The sequence below is a fragment of the Callorhinus ursinus genome, unplaced genomic scaffold, assembly GCF_003265705.2.
Source record: "Callorhinus ursinus isolate GAN/ISIS: 27379988/994484 unplaced genomic scaffold, GSC_fseal_2.0 scaffold20, whole genome shotgun sequence".
Lineage (NCBI taxonomy): Eukaryota > Metazoa > Chordata > Mammalia > Carnivora > Otariidae > Callorhinus > Callorhinus ursinus.
Genome location: NW_027397082.1, coordinates 6932999 through 6950013, shown reverse-complemented (window position 1 = coordinate 6950013; position 17015 = coordinate 6932999). Strand labels below are relative to the sequence as shown.

General features: G+C 45.1%; 1 protein-coding gene across 13 annotated transcripts in view; it reads right to left on the bottom strand.

Annotated features, from left to right (window-relative positions):
• The window catches only part of ABLIM1 (actin binding LIM protein 1), a 300260-nt gene that overhangs the window by 163142 nt on the left and 120103 nt on the right, over positions 1 to 17015 (bottom strand). The window contains exon 1 of one of the 13 annotated variants that reach the window (XM_073904152.1): positions 8658 to 8852. The exons of the other annotated variants lie outside the window; for them this stretch is intronic. Coding sequence (XP_073760253.1) covers positions 8658 to 8799 — 142 coding nt within the window. The 5' untranslated portion in view covers positions 8800 to 8852. Of the gene's footprint in view, positions 1 to 8657; positions 8853 to 17015 lie in introns of those variants that run through there. 13 annotated transcript variants of the gene reach the window in all.

Sequence of the window (17015 nt, the reverse complement as noted above, 5' to 3'; positions counted from 1 at the left end):
ACAAAAAACTTCTCCAGGTGCAAGGGAAGAAACCCAGCTTAACCAAAACATACCCATTAAGCTCTACCATAAGAGTACCCAGGAGAGAAACGGGGTTGCCCAGGAAAGTACCTCATTCTGTTTTCATCCAATAAAATTTAGTGTAGATGTTCTAAACCAATGGTTTTCAAACTTTGGTTTGACCTCCTGAAGCATGAAATCAGTTCAATGGACCATGGCCAGCATATTTTAAAAACAGAAGAGAACAGAAAATAGAGTAAATGCATTGCGGCATGTGACTTTTATTTCAGCCATTTATATGCATACATGCACAAGTCCTGGGTCTTGACATGTGAGGATGGATTCCTTGCTGTGGGTAGGTGTGGGGAGTGAGTGCTGCATTAAGCCCCAGACCACAGTCTGGAGGCCCTAAGGCTGAGTTCTGCCCACAGACATGTTTTGTTTGGCCCCCACAAAGATTTTTTTGAAGAGAAAGTTGAATCATTTGCCAACATTTAAACATCTAGAGAGTTTACATAAAAATTCCTATTTCTAGTCACTCTTGAAAATTGGAAACTCTGGCTTTGGCGCATGTCCCTTCGTGAGAACTAGGTTGGAGCCAGAGAGTAGCTTCTGTCTTTCGAGGGCCACATACCGTCCAGTTTGCCCTATCTCCACTCATGTAGGTCACCCGCCTGGCTCTTGGAGGCATCTGTATGTGCAACCTTCAGGCCTAACCAACCTCAACTCATTCTGACCCACAAAGCCCTCTCTTTACCCTTCCTTGTGTCCACTGCTGTATTAAGTGGCCAACTAGAAGCTCGTGCCAAACTCGGCTGGCTGTTTTTCCTCAGATAGAGGCTGTACTTCACTGCTTCTGTTTTGCCAATTTGACCACCTCTCTCATCTCATTTCCTCTTTAACCACTTGTTGCACTGCTATTCGTCCGTCAAGGCCTAGCCTGCCATGACCTCGCAGCAGAATTAATCACTCCCTGCACTGTGTCCCATATTACTTTAACAGTTCTCTGTCCAATACATTTCACACTGTACCATAACTACTTCTTTATGTGTCTCTGTTCCTTGCTAGAATATGAGTGCATTTGGGTCAAGAACTGTATTTTATTTGTTTCTATACCTAGACTGCTTATCTCTTATTGGATTCTGAACACACATTTAAGTAAGTATAACTACCTCCCAACCAATACATATCATTCATTCACATATTAGTTCATTCAGCATCACTCAGCACTTACTATGGAGAAGACACTGTCTTATGGATACCAATTGAATCAAATACCATCCCTAACCGTATGAAACTTACAGACCCCTCAAGGCCAATCTTAAATACACCCTCTTCTAGACAACCTTTTAAAAAAAAATTCCTTTGAGACACTAACTCTTCCTTTGAAGCCCCACAGAATATTGTTTATACCCTTTCTACTGCCTTATGTCTCCTTGATTTACATTCTCAGTCAGCACTCCTTTCTACACTGGTTAATTCAATAACCTACTGAAGGTAGGAACTTTTCACAGTCTCAGGCTACCCCCAAAATGCCTTGCAGAGAGTAGACCTCCCAAAATCTACAATATGATCATTAAGCCCATTGCTATGGTTTATCATTTCAGGTTGGGACCTTTACATATGGCAGAACTACTTGTGTTTTCCAGAGGAGCAGGTACAGCATAACTGGGCTCCAGGCTAGCAGATACCATTCCCATCATTGGCCCCCAAACCCTATTCCTCAATGGCTATCTGCACAGGGTTTCCATGAGTGGCACATACAGAGCAGTCACTCATCCAGCTGTGTGTTACTTATGGGACCCTCCATGGACCTGGGAACCCACCACCCCCGCCATTTTTCTGAGGGGTACTCAGCCTTCCATTTCCCATCAGACAGTCCAGTATGGAAGGACCTTGCTATCTTTTTCTACCATTCCGTTTTTCTTAATTTTTCTTAAGCTTCTTTCTTCACAATGTCTCAAGTAATGAACAACAGAAAGAATACAGCTAGAATATAGACCAGATATAGTAGTAGTGAGTAAAACATTCCAAGTATGAGTAATGTATTTTAGTTCCTCCAAGACTAAAGAGGGAATTGTAGCCTTTGTGAGCCAAGATATCTACTGAAACCATCTTTCACCAAAGGATTCTAAGGAGCTCTGTGAAGCCCAGTAAAAAGGCTCATTTAACCCTTCAAGAATTAGGAATGATGCCTAGAGAGTGGTACACCTGTGCCTTGATTCCAAATTAGTGCTGCCTTCCCCAAGCCAGGCCGAGCCCCAGTCACTCCCGGGAAGAGATGCTTTGTATCTTCGTCCCACACCCACCCTGCCCACCCTCTGCACACCTATGCTGACAGCAGTTTCTGGCCACTCGAATCTCACAGAAGGTCTGCTTTATTATGAACCATAGGCTCATTCTACACTGTGGGAGAGTCAGTGGAAATAATGCTCTTTGCTTTCTCTTTGACTTCTGTGCATTGTAAACAAGATAGTCAAATGGAATGGAGAGGCTACTTACATAAAAGTTCTCACTTATCTGCTTAAAGGGCGATCATTTTACCCACAGAAACCATGGATTACCTAGATCATGTCCCTAGACCAAGAGCATCAATACCACCTGGAAATCGCTCGAAATGCAAAACCTCAGGCCTTTCCCCAGACCTACTGAATCAGAAACTCTGGGATCAGGGCCCAGAAATCCGTGTTTTAACAAGCCCTCCAGGTGATTCTGATGCTTACTGATGTTTGAGGATGACTGTCCCAGACAGTAATTTCCCTAGAAGTATTCAGAAAGCCAGCATCTTCACGGTTAAGTCCAAGTATTCAAACAAATCAGCCTGTTTGACTGAAGTGGGGTATAGACACGAGCCCCTTATGCCCCCCACCCCAGGGTACACTGGACCATAATAGCATTAATCATGTCAATGTGAACACAAATACAATGTTGCAGAAAAAAGAGGTCATGCATACAAATATCCGCCCTCCCCAGTGTTAACAAAATTTGCCCTTGAATACACAGCTCCTGCCAATTTGGGATAAACATACCTCTCAGTATGAGTCACCATCAGACCAACACACAGTGAAATAGGAAGCTGGCTGGTTTCTACTGTGGTGTGGCCAGATCAGGCTCAACCACAATGGGAGAAATCTGCACCACTCACCGATCGCTGAACCTTCTGAAAAGTTCTCTGGCTCTCTAATGCTGGCTCAGGAAAACACTCGGCATTTTGACTTCAGCATACTACAGGCAAACAATATCAGGACTCTCTTTCTTGCCCCCCCAAAGGCTGTGAATATGATGTCACAGAGGGGTCCCCTCCTCAAAGTGAATCAGATGCCGAGATTTTCCTCTTGGTAGGGTGAGTCTACCTTAGGATGTCTTTTCTGCGGGTATTTGGAAAAGTCAATTCGTTGTTCTGTAAAAGAGGGCTTCTGTGAATCAGCACGGGTAATTTCATCCTTTCTGGTCACCTGAGCAGGTAATCAGAGAGACAAGAGGCAGAGCCACCTCTCAAAGTCTGGGAGTAGCTGGCTCAACCTCCAGCTTAGATCCTGTCTCCATGCTCTTGAGTTCACTCCCTCATCAAAAATTGCTCTCAAGAGCTCCAGGTAAATTTAAGTCAGTATTCCTGCTCTCAGATTTACTTACACATTCAGCCTGAACTCTAGTTGTACAAATGAAGTCTTCTTTCATTTTTGGATAAACATTCTGTAGACATTAGTGAGTAGATGGCACAGGGAAAGGGATTATTTTTTTAATGTGAAATTCCTTCCCTTAGCTTTGGAAATCCCATTACCTGGACAGCTCTACTATAGTGAAGGTAAGCTGGGCAGAGTCATACTTCCGGGGAGAGTAGCACTTCCATTTATAACATAGTAAGAGCTATTCACACTTGGATTTTTCTTCCCCTCTCAAGAGGAACATGATAAAAACTGGAGCTCCCCTCCCTCCAAAGATGCAAAGTTCAGAACGGAGTTGTGTGCCTAAGTCACCAATCAAGACAATTTATTCTGAAACCTATAGCATTATGGTGTCTCCTTTAATAGATAGCTTCTCTTTAGGCCTTCTTTAGAAAATGTCCTGGTCATTGGTGTCCCCTTGAAAAGCTTGGGGCTTTTCGAGTTAAGGAAAAGATAAAGAACTGAGACAAGCCCAGGAGTGGGTAGGGCATGAAGCATTAATCTGGGAAGCAGGGTTGGAAACCTGAATCTAGGAGAGGCTGTTAGACACTAAAAAGGGGTCTGAGGGGCGATGTGGACATGAGGAATCACGACACCACAGAGATCTACTGTCCCCAGACCTCCCCAAAGATGGAACAGAAATGGGTTTCAATTACCTCAGGCAGTGTGCATGCACCTGAGCGGGCAGTATCTGCGGCTGTGTGTATGGGGGAGTGGGATCGAGGGAGGCAGATCCCATGAGAGGCAGCAACACTTCACTCCTGGAAAGGTTGTTCTACAAGACTGGATATGAAGTCAACAAATACTTGAGAGAGTGCTTTCTTAAGTTGCACTGGTGACTCAACTGTTGTTTCATTTCCCTCGTGTTTACTTAGGTGGACAGAGTAATTCTCGAAGAATTTACAGAAGGGATGGGCTTTTGAGAAGCATTATAAGGAAGCTGAACTTGAGTTAGGTCTTTGACAAATACAGAAAAGGAGAATATAGGTATTTCCCATGAGGGCAGGAGGGGCAGCGTGACCGAGGCTGGAGATAGGAAATATCCTCCATGATGATTCAAGCAGGACAAATGTGGGGTGAGGGGCGCAGAAGTACAATTAGCACAGATTTGGGAGCCAGCGAGGCCTGGGTAGAAAATCAGCTTCTCTACTTTCCAGCTTAGTGATCTCTGGCAGGTTTCTAAATTCCTACAGGCCTCCTCTTCCTCATCTGTTAGAGGGGAGGAACACCACTGACCTTGCTGGGTCAAAGATTAGAGACAAGGTATGTAAAGCTCTCAACACAAAGCCTGTCATTTAGTATGTGTTCAATAACACGCAGATTTAATAATAACATTAAAAATAAAAATAAAACAAGATGGGCTTAGATAGGGGTGGGGAGGAGGTAAGCGCAGGACTTAAGGAATCCTCAATGATCAGCAGGAAGCCTTAAACTTTACCTTGTCACTCATCAAGGTTTTGGAGCTGGAAATATGATGACATCAGTGTCCTAAGAGGATTACTTTGGTGCCAGTCTGTAGGACACATTTGAGACACAATACACCACTGTTCTCAGCAGGTACCAAGAAACAAGATTGCTGTGTGTGTGTGTGTGTGTGTGTGTGTGTGTGTGTGTGTGTGTGTGTGTGTGAGAGAGAGAGAGAGAGAGAGAGAGAGAGAGAGAGAGAGATTCACCTGAATGTCAGGTGGAGGGTGAACCTCTCTCCCTTGAGGGTGGACTGGAATGAGTTTCATTGGATCCCACTCTCCCTTAAAAGTAAGTTGGGCCACCCAACAGTCTCAAAAAGCTTCCAGGACACAAAACAAAACAAACAAAAAATGGTGTGCTCTAAATGTAAAATCCTCTTTACCTTTATGTGTCTCCCTCACAGCTAAATTCTTACTCTTTCACATGGTTTCCAAACCATAAATATCCCTCATTATTTAAATTAGATGAGTGCTCACATAACTTAATCTCTAGTATTTGTTCATTCTTGTTTTCTCTAACAAAAATTATAAATCCCTCTTGTACTTTTAAAGCTTGCACTAGAACACACACATAAGCTAGACAATTATAGCTTTTAAATGAGTATAGTGGGCCTCTGGAGTTTAGGTTGATGAGAGTATATTCAGGAAGACAGATATTGACTGATAAACCCACAAAATCTCTCCTACTTATTTGTTACAGAATACAGCAAGGGGAAGATGTCCTTGAACACATCAGAGAAACAACCGTTTCATCAAGATTCCTGGATCAATAAGTGTCCGCAACAGGAAGGGGATGGGCGACCGGTTAGGAGAAGAAAGGATTGTGAGGGTCAGAATATGTCCGCCAATGGCGTTCCACAGGAGCAGAGGTGTGAGCTGCCAGTGAGCTCGCTCTCCAGCCAGGGCTGACCCCAAAGCAGGCAGATACATGCAAGACAAAAGGATGCCTCAAACCAGTGTGAGCTAAGCCATCTCTAGGTGGTGAGCACAACAGGGAATCTATGTCCCTCCTTCGCAAGGCCCCCCGTGTTCCTCGGGAGGGAGGCTACCACGATCCCAGCCCACTCAAGGGTGATTTGTGTCAGCTCCAGGAGGAAGAAGCTAGGTGGCTCTGGGAGCAAGAGAAATGGAGAGGACCAGAAGAGTCTCGGGATTGAGAAGACACAGGTTCAGGTCCCAGCTCTGAGTACAAGCCAACCTGTTTTAACTGTCGAGAATCTGCGATGGGCGGATACTGGGTAAGCTGTGCACCGGAGAATTACAGATGCAGACACAGTGCTGCTTCTGAGAGGCTCACCTTCCAGTGAGAGAGCCCGTGGATGTCAACACACTGTGGCAAGTGCAGGCACTGACCCATTCACACCATCTGATGGAACACAGAGGATGAACACTGGGTCCAATGAGCCACCGTGTGACCTCGAACAATTCACTTACCCTTTCTGAACCTGTTTTCTCATCTCTAGGGTGAATGCCTGGACTACGTGCTCCCCTGGGCCCCTCTCACTTTAAAAGCTCTGATGGAATTCCTTTCTTTCCACAGAAGCTCTTGTGTGCCTGCCCCAAAGCCTGCCCACCTCTCTTGCTGGCTGAGGTTGGTGAAGTCAGAGAGCTGGGAGGCAGCAGCATGGGCTGGCACCGACCTCAAAATAAAAAAAGAACAGCCTTTAATCAGCAGCTAAGGGCTAAGATAACACTAGGATGTGACCCCTTGGTGGCCTGTGCCAATGTTCCAGTAGGAGAGTGGCTACTGAGTTATGAAGCAATTGGTCTGAGTTTTTAAGCATCTGCAATGACTTAGAGAGAGAGCTGCTCTTTGGGGACCACTGATCTGTGATCTATCCACCGCACAGCGCAAGTCTGCGGCCTTCCCGGGCCCCACAGGAATGGCCTCAAGAAGTGGCTTTTGTAATTCCCTTTCTCATCGGGCATAAATGACTTCTATTGGGGACACACACTCAAATCCGTTAGCAACGGAGACCAGGGCTGGGTTGTTCTAGTTGAGAAGAAGGTACAAATGAAGAAACGAGGCCTTTATTAAACATCAACATCTGTATTTGTTACTCTGAGGGTTCCTGAAAATATCCCCCAAAAGAGAGGGCACATCATTAGAAGCATCTTTATTTGCACCTGAACACTTCACTCAATTACCACTTACTCGGTGAAAGACCAAAGCTAACGCACGTGCTTATGAAAGATAAACAGGAGCAGAATGGATCGAGCAAAACCACCTTTCTCTTTGTCCTAAGGTGCAGCCTTAGCACTGCGAGCTGTCATGATCCTATTTCTTCAGCCATCCATTAGTATAATAAAGCCAAACTGAGTTTCCAGCAACAAGGATCAATTTGAGTTCAGCATGTTCACCTAAAAGTTATTCCCCATAAGGGGCTTTAAGTGAAAATAGATACAGATAAATCATTGAAATGGTTCAAGACAGCCCCCAAAGAACAGACATCAGTGTTTATGGAAGAAGTTATGTCCCACAGTAAGAAAGTGTGGCAGAATAAATCCAACCTTACCAAAGAGCAAAATTAAAGGGTGGCTACTCACATTATAAAATCATGTGGTGAAGGTCCCTAAGACATATTATTAAGAGGGAAAAAAAATCAAGTCACAGAAAAATGATAGAATGATCCCATTTTTATACTCCTCCTATCTTATTCCTGTCTAGGAAGATACACAATATTAACAATTTTACCTCCAGAGAGAGGGGGGAATTGAGGTCAACACAGTAGGGACTAGGGGCTTTTGCTTTCTGCTCTCTGTTCTGCACATTTCACTTTCTTAAGATACATTTTATACATAACCTGGATAATTAAAATCAAGGATTGTTGTGTTCCTTGACATGTTCCAGATAAACTAATAATTTAAACTATAATTCAATTCTGAAAGATTTAACTCGAATTTCAGGACCACGCCCAGTTCATAAATAATGTACACCTGCGCAAAGTGCCCCACCCTCCCCCTTTTGACATTCTCCTTGTCACTTGATTTGCCAGCTTTGACACACACCGCATCCTTTATAAAGGTGTTTGGTGGGGTGATTAGGGATGCCGCTGAAACGCCAGGTGATCAAAACAGCACACCCAAACCTTCAAAACAGCTCGCTTCTCTTTTCAGCCCATCCCAGCTGGGCTTGGGCATGTCCCGGCGCAGCAGAAATCTGGTAGAAGGACCCTTTCTTTACACATCCTCATTAACTTACTGACTGGAGTGGGGGTAAGGAAGAGAATGAAGGCTAGAATGGGGGCAGGAAGGCCACTCAAACACAACAGAAATTTCAAGATGCAATAACCATCAAAAGACACACACACCCAGGAGCTCAGCTGTGCAAACACTCCAGAAAATAGGATGTGCTTCAGACGCCGTGGCTAAATTAAAGGTTCTTAATGACTTCACAATACGGAGGTTCTCACACCAAGAATATGTCTGCCTGGCTTTCAATTGATCATCCCCCATTAGGTGGCCAAGCCCTGCAGCACCACTGCAACTTCTGCAACCATGCACCGGTATCGATATTTATAATTACCTTTCTCCTTCACCATGGCAACCGGGTCCTCTGGCGAGCAGCACAGAAGGAAAGAGGAATAAAGTCTAGGAGTGGGAGCGCTCCTGGGCGGACAGATCCGTGGCTGCAGACGCTGCGAGGAAAAGCACCCCCCCCCCCGCATCCACTCGCGAAGTCCGGGGCTGCTTTCTAAAATCCCGCCCCCATCCCGGGAGGCCGAGCTCCCGTGCCCGCCCCGCGATCGCCGCCACTCGGCGGCCGCGCCCTGCTCGGGGACTCTGCCCTTGGGCCGAAACCACTCGCTACAGCTGCCGCTGTAACAAATGCAAAATTCCGCTGTCCTAATCTCTGGTCACTGACACCACTTTGCATTCCTCGCACCGAGGCCGGGAAAACGCGCAACAGAACGCTCCCTCCCGGAGTCTGATAAATGATTGCCAGAAGAGGGGAGCCGAGGAACAGCCGAGGGACTGTTTCGATAAATAAAACTAGTCAATTGTTAGCTCATTAGTTTCCTATTACTGCTGCTCCCAATTCTTATTCCAGCTTCTTTCGGACACACTGAATAAAAGAAAATTAACCATAGTAGAAAAAGAGAAAAATAATGCCAGTGACTCCAAGTTCATTTTCTTCAACTTTTGAGGCTCAATTATAATGAATAAAGATTGGCCTGGCGCTCACCTCCGGCCCATCCCCCTCCCCACCCAACACAGTTTTCCTGAATGGGGGGAGAAGCCGGAGGGGACTGAGACAGTGACAGCCAGCCTGGGAAGAGGATCTTTCAGGATTCAGTTCCTTCCAGGATCAAATTCAGGATCAAAGCAAAAAATCTGACTTATGCAGTTAGGTAGGCTTCCTGCCATCCACTTTCTCTCTGCTTCATTGGAGTTTTCTAGACAAGCCCCTTGGATATATGTCTGTATGAGGGAGGAACCCTAGCCACAAAGTGCGGGGCACACAGCGGCACCCGCACCACGCACCCCCTGAACCTGGCGCAGCCGCAGTGGCTGCTGACAAAGCTTTTGATTTCTGACCCACGGGTCCACAGGTCGGTCTGCGGGGAGCAGAGGACTTCTGGGTTCACAAAGCCCACGCCCACCCCATTCCAGCACCTGTCTCCAGAACCCAGATCATTCGGCCGGCCACTGGTCACATACATCCACCCTGTGGGAGAAATGTGATGAGCAAGAGACAAAAAGACAGACGTAGCCCCCCCCCCCCCCCCGCAGCAGAGCCAGCGCCGCAGATGGCCCACCCATCTTTCCCAACCAGAATGCACAGCCAGTATTACACCGTATTTACTGCAAATATTGTAACATGTTGGGTCTGAGAGAGCCAGGGTAACAGAAAGGAATGAAGTCAATCGCCCTGCCTCATCTTTGACTGGGAGGGTGTTTATAGCCCAAATGAGGTTTAGTGGGGTGAGGAGGCCCTTTACTGCTGGTTTTCTGATGGGTAACAGTAGCAGATCTCAAGCACCTGTGACATTCCTACATCTGTGACTCAGGGCTTTACTATTAATAGCCTGAGTGTCTCAGCCTGTAAGGGCTAAGTCCCCTCCAACCCTTGAATCGTCTTTTCTATGAAACATACTCTACCCACACAGCTCCCCCGCCCCACTGTAGCCCGACAGGTCAGGTTTTTTCTAAGTCAGCAGCCAGCTGGAGTGTAAGTGCCGAAGAGCCTTGAAGCAGCTTTTCCAGCCTCCATTCATACATACCAGCCGGGCCTTAGGGCAACACCGCCAAGTCCAGAGAGGTGGGCAGGGCTCAAGAGCACGGAGGGCATGAGCCCTTTACAAATTTTCATGCACTAAAACAAACTGCACTCGTCTGCTTCTCCCACCCCTAATCACCCTCAGAGCTCATAAAGGGATGCTGACAAGCAAAATTAACCTCAGGGAAATGGAATTAGTTTGGTGCTGTGAGCCTAGCAGGTGAATTTATTTTATTATATTTTTGCTGCATAGGCTCTGAGGCATTTCTCTCCAAGGCTTTTGTATTATTCAGCTCAAAGCTAAGGGAACAGTGCTCTCTCGTCTGTCTCCCTCCTTCCCTCTCCCAATTGGTACATGACAGGAAAACACCATTGGGTTTCTAGCCCAAATCCAATCCTACATAAGTGCTCCAGATACTATCAATGCAATTAGTTCAATTTCCCTTTTACTCGGCGTGACAATTTTTAATCCTGAGATTTATTAACCAAGCTGGTCTCTTATTACTTCTGAACCTACTTGTATACCTTGGTGGATAAAGTGCCCAGAAACCCTGATTTAGAAAGGCTCTCTGTCAGCTTTAGAGACTAAGCTCGCTGAGTGACAGTTGGTGCCTATTCATTTTCAGAGAAGCCTTTCCTAAAGGAAAATACTACATAGTGGTTCAGAGAGATTCCCTCCCTCCTGCATTTTCCATGGAAAGAATTTTCCTGCACCACAAAGTGAATGAGTCACCAGCATTTAGTTGCTAAATAACAGTCATATGGCTAAAGTTCCCCCAACAATCAGACACTGCTACTTTAGGATAAAAGCATCCACTTGGCACTTTTAAGATAACCAAAGAGGGTATTACTAAAGTTATTTTTGGAATGTGGGAGAGTAAAACTAAATTGTTTTTGTCTCCTTGCCTCTGGCCGAATAGTTCAGAGCTTAGGGAACAGAAACAAAACGTTGATATTTTCTACTTTTTTTTTTTTTACTTTACAGTGCAGCAAAATAAATCAAGAAAAATCTGAAAAATGTAAAGTTCACAAGATGGCAGGACTTTTTATTCCTATTTTTAGAGATGATTTCCAAAGAACTTATCTCCATCTCATTCCACCCAAATGAGATAAGACTTCACATTACAGACACCAGCCCAAGGTCTTATTTGTTGTTTTATTCACTCAAACTGACTCCCTGCCACCTTTTTCATTCACTCACACAATGAAGCCAGGGTTGTCCACAAGTGACCGAAGGACAGGAACCATTTTGTGGGAGAGAAAAGCTTTGCTAGCATACAGCCACTCTTGGCAAAAACTCAAGGGTACATCATTTCAATAGAAGCGATGCCAAAGGAGACGGGAATGTTGCAACCAGAACAAGCCACCTGGCAGAGTCCACTCCCTCACTGTCCTCTCCCTTCCACAGATTGCCTACTGCTTGTGCACCTGTATGGCAGGAATTTCAGGACCCCAGATTTCCAGGTATCACGCATCCCTCAATGCATTTGGACCCACTGGCAAAAGAGCATGCAAAATCCTTTTTAGCAGAATTCAGCTGAAAGAAAATCCAAGGATGAGTTCCTTATTTGCTTTCTATGTCATGTTTACATCAATCACCCTCACTGTAGACATGTCTGGAGCATCTTCTGTTTGCCAGGTACTACTGTGCTGGCAGTTCGAACACAAGAAGAGAGAAACCACTGCTCTGGAGTTGCTTAACATCTAGTGGAGGGGATGCATACCCACGAATGTGCTCAATGAAATTAGGAAGGTGTTAAAGACAGAAGTAGGGTGCCTTGGGATCCAGGTGGTGCTGAACCCAAAACTGGGAGCCGGGAAAGGCTTCTGGGAGGAGAGGACAAGCAAGAGCTGCCCAGTGAAGAAAGGCGGAAAGATCATTCATTCCAAGCAGAGATAATAGGGAGTGAGAAGGTGTCAAGAAGCTCATGGTTCATGGGGAAGAGGGAAAGGCTCAAGCTAAGGCCTGGGTGGTAGGTCACAGAGGGCTCTGAATGCCACACCAAGGAGGTAGGACCCTAGAACTGATATGGTTAGAGTCTCAAACCTGAGCTACCATTTCTTTCCAAATTAAGTTCAAAAGACTTTGGCTTCATCTCAAAGTCTGCCATGGTCTGTTTCCAATGATATTGCCTTCTTCCTCCAAATTAGGTGCGTTGATGTAGGCATGTCCAGGAAGTGTCTATGTTTATTAGTTTACTTAAATATTTCCCTGATACATAGAATAAAATGCTAGCCATGTACCTCCCACACACAGCATTTTAAGTAACTCCAACCATCGGGGATTATGGTAATGGCTTCATGCCCACCGCTAGGCTGTGAGTGCCATGAAGGCAAGTAGGGTTTCACAATTTTCTAGACCGCTAAGGGTATAGTTTGCACATCTCCAGGGATGAAAATACTAGGGGTGCTTTACATGCAGACACCTGGTTCCCACCCAAGTTCTGATGACGCAGATTCTCAGCAGAGAAGGCTGGAGCTGCCGCCAGCTCTTTAAGTGACTAAGGACCACTGGCCTAGCCCACTGGCCTGTAAAGCAGGAGGTGAATGAACATGAGATTTACGAACACAGCCATATACCATGCCGTCACATCTGAAAAGCAACCCCTCAGGGCGCCTGGGTGGCTCAGTCGTTGAGCGTCTGCCTCCAGCTCAGGTCATGATCCCAGGGTCCTGGGATCGAGCCCCGCATCGGGCTCCCTGCTCCAAGGAAAGCCTGCTTCTCCCTCTCCCACTCCCCCTGCTTGTGTTCCCTCTCTCGCTGTCTCTCTCTCTGTCAAAAAATAAATAAAATCTTAAAAAAAAAAAAAGCAACCCCTCGCAGTTGGCTAAAATAACAATTGTCCGGACATTCACTGCGACCTTAATGGAAATTTATTGCAAGTGATGATTCCAGAGTTTCATACAGCCTGAGACCAATTCCTAAATGTCTGAGCCCTCTTGATCCTACTCTCATGTCCTCAACAGAGAATTCCTAGGATTTTTTCCATATGAATCTCACGGAATCGATGCCCAGCAAAGTTCTTTTCCATGAATTCTTCAAGTAGAATTATTTCACATTTGTATGCAAAACTTCCCCCAGTCCTTCTCAGAAGCCAGATCTGAATTTAGACCTGAGCAATAGTTTGCAGCTTAAGAAAAATTACTAAGGTATATTTAAAGCTTCCTATAAATAATCCACTAAAGATATAAACTGCAGAGTGAGCATGAAACAAGCCATTTCCCTACACGTGTACTGGAACCTATTACCCGAATTCAAAGGTTCTCTTGAGAGTAAAGAGTTTCACAGATTTTAGCCTAATTGGAGGCATGTGAGAAGTTCACAAGCAATACAGAAATAGTTCTGAATTACTTGGGAAAAAGCCCTTTAAAAAAGCTTATTATTAGTTTTATCTTTTCTCTTTAGTATTTTCTAGGTAGAAATACAGGTAGTAGGGAAGAACAACGGCCACTTTCTGTCATCTGGAACTGGAATGGTTTCCCTAGCAACACTCCCTTTTTCCTGGTCCTTAGGGCCACCAGTGCTCTGGGCTTGACTACAGTGCATTGAAGATTTACATGTTTATTTTTGCAAAAGGCTCCAGGCTTTCCGAGGGAAGGGGTCACGTTTGAGTATCTGTATTCGCACAGTGATAGGCACAAAGCAGGAATGCAATATTTGATGAATATTAATAATAAATGTCCCTAGCTCACCAAAGTAAGTCAAAATACCAGATAAGTGTTCATTGTTTTTTTTTTCATTTTTTATAGTCAAATAGACTGATTTAAAAATCTAACTCAAGTAAAATAAAAGTAAATTCAGTCTCATACATAAGTCATTTTAGCAGTTGCTTGAAAGCATTTGCCAAGATGCAAACTCATAATTCACCTTGGAAAGAAAGCAAGCTGAAAAGAAAGGTAACCAAGTAGTCATCTTAACTAACCCTCAAAACTACTTTTGTCACCATTTACAGAATGTTTATAATGTGCCAGCCACCATTCTAGTCTGTTTACATTTATCACCTCATTTAATCCCCATACCAACTGGATGAGATAATATTATACTTCACACACAAGAGAAGATCCAAAACCACAGGCCCTCCCTTTGCTCTGTTGGGCCTTCCCTTTCATGGAGGTCATGAAAGAGGCTCTCTTTCCCTGTAACCCCCGCCAACACACACACACACACACACACACACACACACACACACACACACACACGCTTTTTGAGTCAAGATGCACTCAACGCACATTGACTTCTTTGGCATTTCCAAAAAACCTGGCACAATAGAAATGATGTTGCATTTCGCCTTGTTTGTATAGAACAATCTTCTCTCGATACCTTGCCCTTCATTAGTTCTTGAACTTCTTATGATAGGCCCTGCTAGGTAAACAGTATCATAACCTTGGCCTGTTGGACTCATCCTTGGCTGGACAGGGGAGGATGGTATACCAGATCTACATATTGCGTCTTTTAAGATACAATTCAATCACTCATCCTGTGGAATCATTCTCAAGGACTAGCATTTCTATGGTTTACATAGGAAGACAAGCTGAAAATTGGGGAATTGGATCAAAGAATTGTTGCAGGGTTTACAAAGCCTGCATTCGCCCCCCTCATTTTTAGCCTCACAACTCTAATTATGCCCACTCCCACTCTGGCGCACTCCCAGAAAGTAACTTCTCGCTCATTCTCCTCTGACATTTCAGCCATCCTCTGTGGGACAGGCCAGATGAAGCATGCCACATGCACAGCCATTAGCACATTTGCTGCCATCAGAAGGGCACCCCTGTCACTCAACACATGTCTCAGTGGGTTTCTCCAGTTCTTGGTGCAAGGAGAGAAGGGGCTGTGCACCCAACACTGTTTGGAAAACACTAGAACATGTGGGAAAAAATAGGCATCAATTTCCTGTAAGATGTATATGTAAGATAAAAAGCAAGCCCTAAGGCAGACTTGTCCAAGGTTACGCAGTTACTTAGACATGGGTCAAAACTCCTGATGTCCTACCTCTACCCAGTGGTTATGCCACCCTGTCACACTGGCCACACAGGCAGCCCTGATCAAACACAGCAGGGTTTGAATCCCAGCTCCGCCATATAGTCTGAGTAAACTTGGGCCCATTTGCTGTCTCTGGGTTTCCACAGTCTCCTCTGTGAACAGTAATAATACGCTCCACTTGTGAGGTGGTGGGGACCAGACTGCTTCAAGGGCGTGCAGCCTGTGTGGTTATGCAGGACCCGTGCTCAGAAGGGTCCTCCATTTGGTTTAACGCTTTGCTCTTGTCACATTGATATTTGTAAGAATTTTATCGCTGAACTTGTGTTTTATTGATGACATCCGCTGGGACAACGGAGCATGCGTGTGAGCAGAGGAGACAGATGCAGGATGTGTGACGTCACTCCTGCCGCCCCATTTGCAGATGGTGTTTACAGGGCACCATGAGCACAGAACTCCAGTGGACCTAAGATGAATGCAGTTCAGGGAGACTCTGGGCAAAGGCAAGTTAAAGTGCAGTTACATCTACCACTGGATAAACAGGGGTGCTGAGAGGTCAATTTCCATTCAAATTGGAATACTTGGCTTCAAATGCAGAAAGAAGGCAGTGGTGTTCTGGAAAACAACCAACCAAGGAACCCTATCCTATCCTTTCTGACTCATGTTACCTCCTTGTATTAGCCAACCACTTGCACTGAAAATGATGACACAGAAGAAAAGGAAGGTAGGACAATCCACTGACCCCTTCCTTCCATCAGCAAGCAGAGACAGAGCACCCTGGCAGAATGTGCGTGGATCCAGAGGCAAAATTAAAATAGTTGAGTTAGCTGTGTGCAGAATCCCACTCTTCTTTAAAGAATGAAATACATATGGATCTATAATCTATGAGATTGTGTAATTTCAGTGATTGCACATATGAGCTAAATGCTCTTCTATTTGCATTTAAAATGAGCACTGCACAATATAAACATGAATGGTCCAATTCATGTTAATAATTTAAAATTTTACTTTAGGGGTGCCTGGGTGGCACAGTCGGTTGGGCTGCCCACTCTTGGTTTCAGCTCAGGTCGTGATCTCAGGGTTGTGAGATCGAGCCCCACGTCGGGCACAGGGTCTGCTTCAGATTCTCTCTCCCTCTCTCTCTCTGCCCCTCCCACTCATGCTCTCTCTCTAATAAATAAATAAAATCTTTTTAGAAATTAAAAAATAAAATTTTACTTTATTTGGGAGCAAATAGAAACACTATGACAAGGTGAGAAAGAGTGTGGACTAAGGAAAAAGGCTTTATATTTTAGAACCTTTTTATTTTTAGGATTTTATTTATTTTTATTTGAGAGCGAGAGCAAGAGAGAGAGCACACAGAGGGAGAAAGAGAAGCAGACTCCCCGCTGAGCAGGGAGCTTGATGAGGGGCTCCATCCCAGGACTCTGGGATCATGACCTGAGCTAAAGGCAGACACTTAACCGACTGAACCACCCAGGCGCCCCTAACAAACCGAGCCACCCAGGAACCCCTATATTTTAGTACATTTAATGGTATTTGATTTCTCCACTTTTAACAAGGTGTCCCACATTTTCCTTTTGCACAGGGCCCTGCAAATTCTGTGCCAGGCACCTGGTGAGGATGAGAGATGCTCCATATGAGATGAAATTGCCCTACACTGAGACCAAGTACAAGGAAAGGCA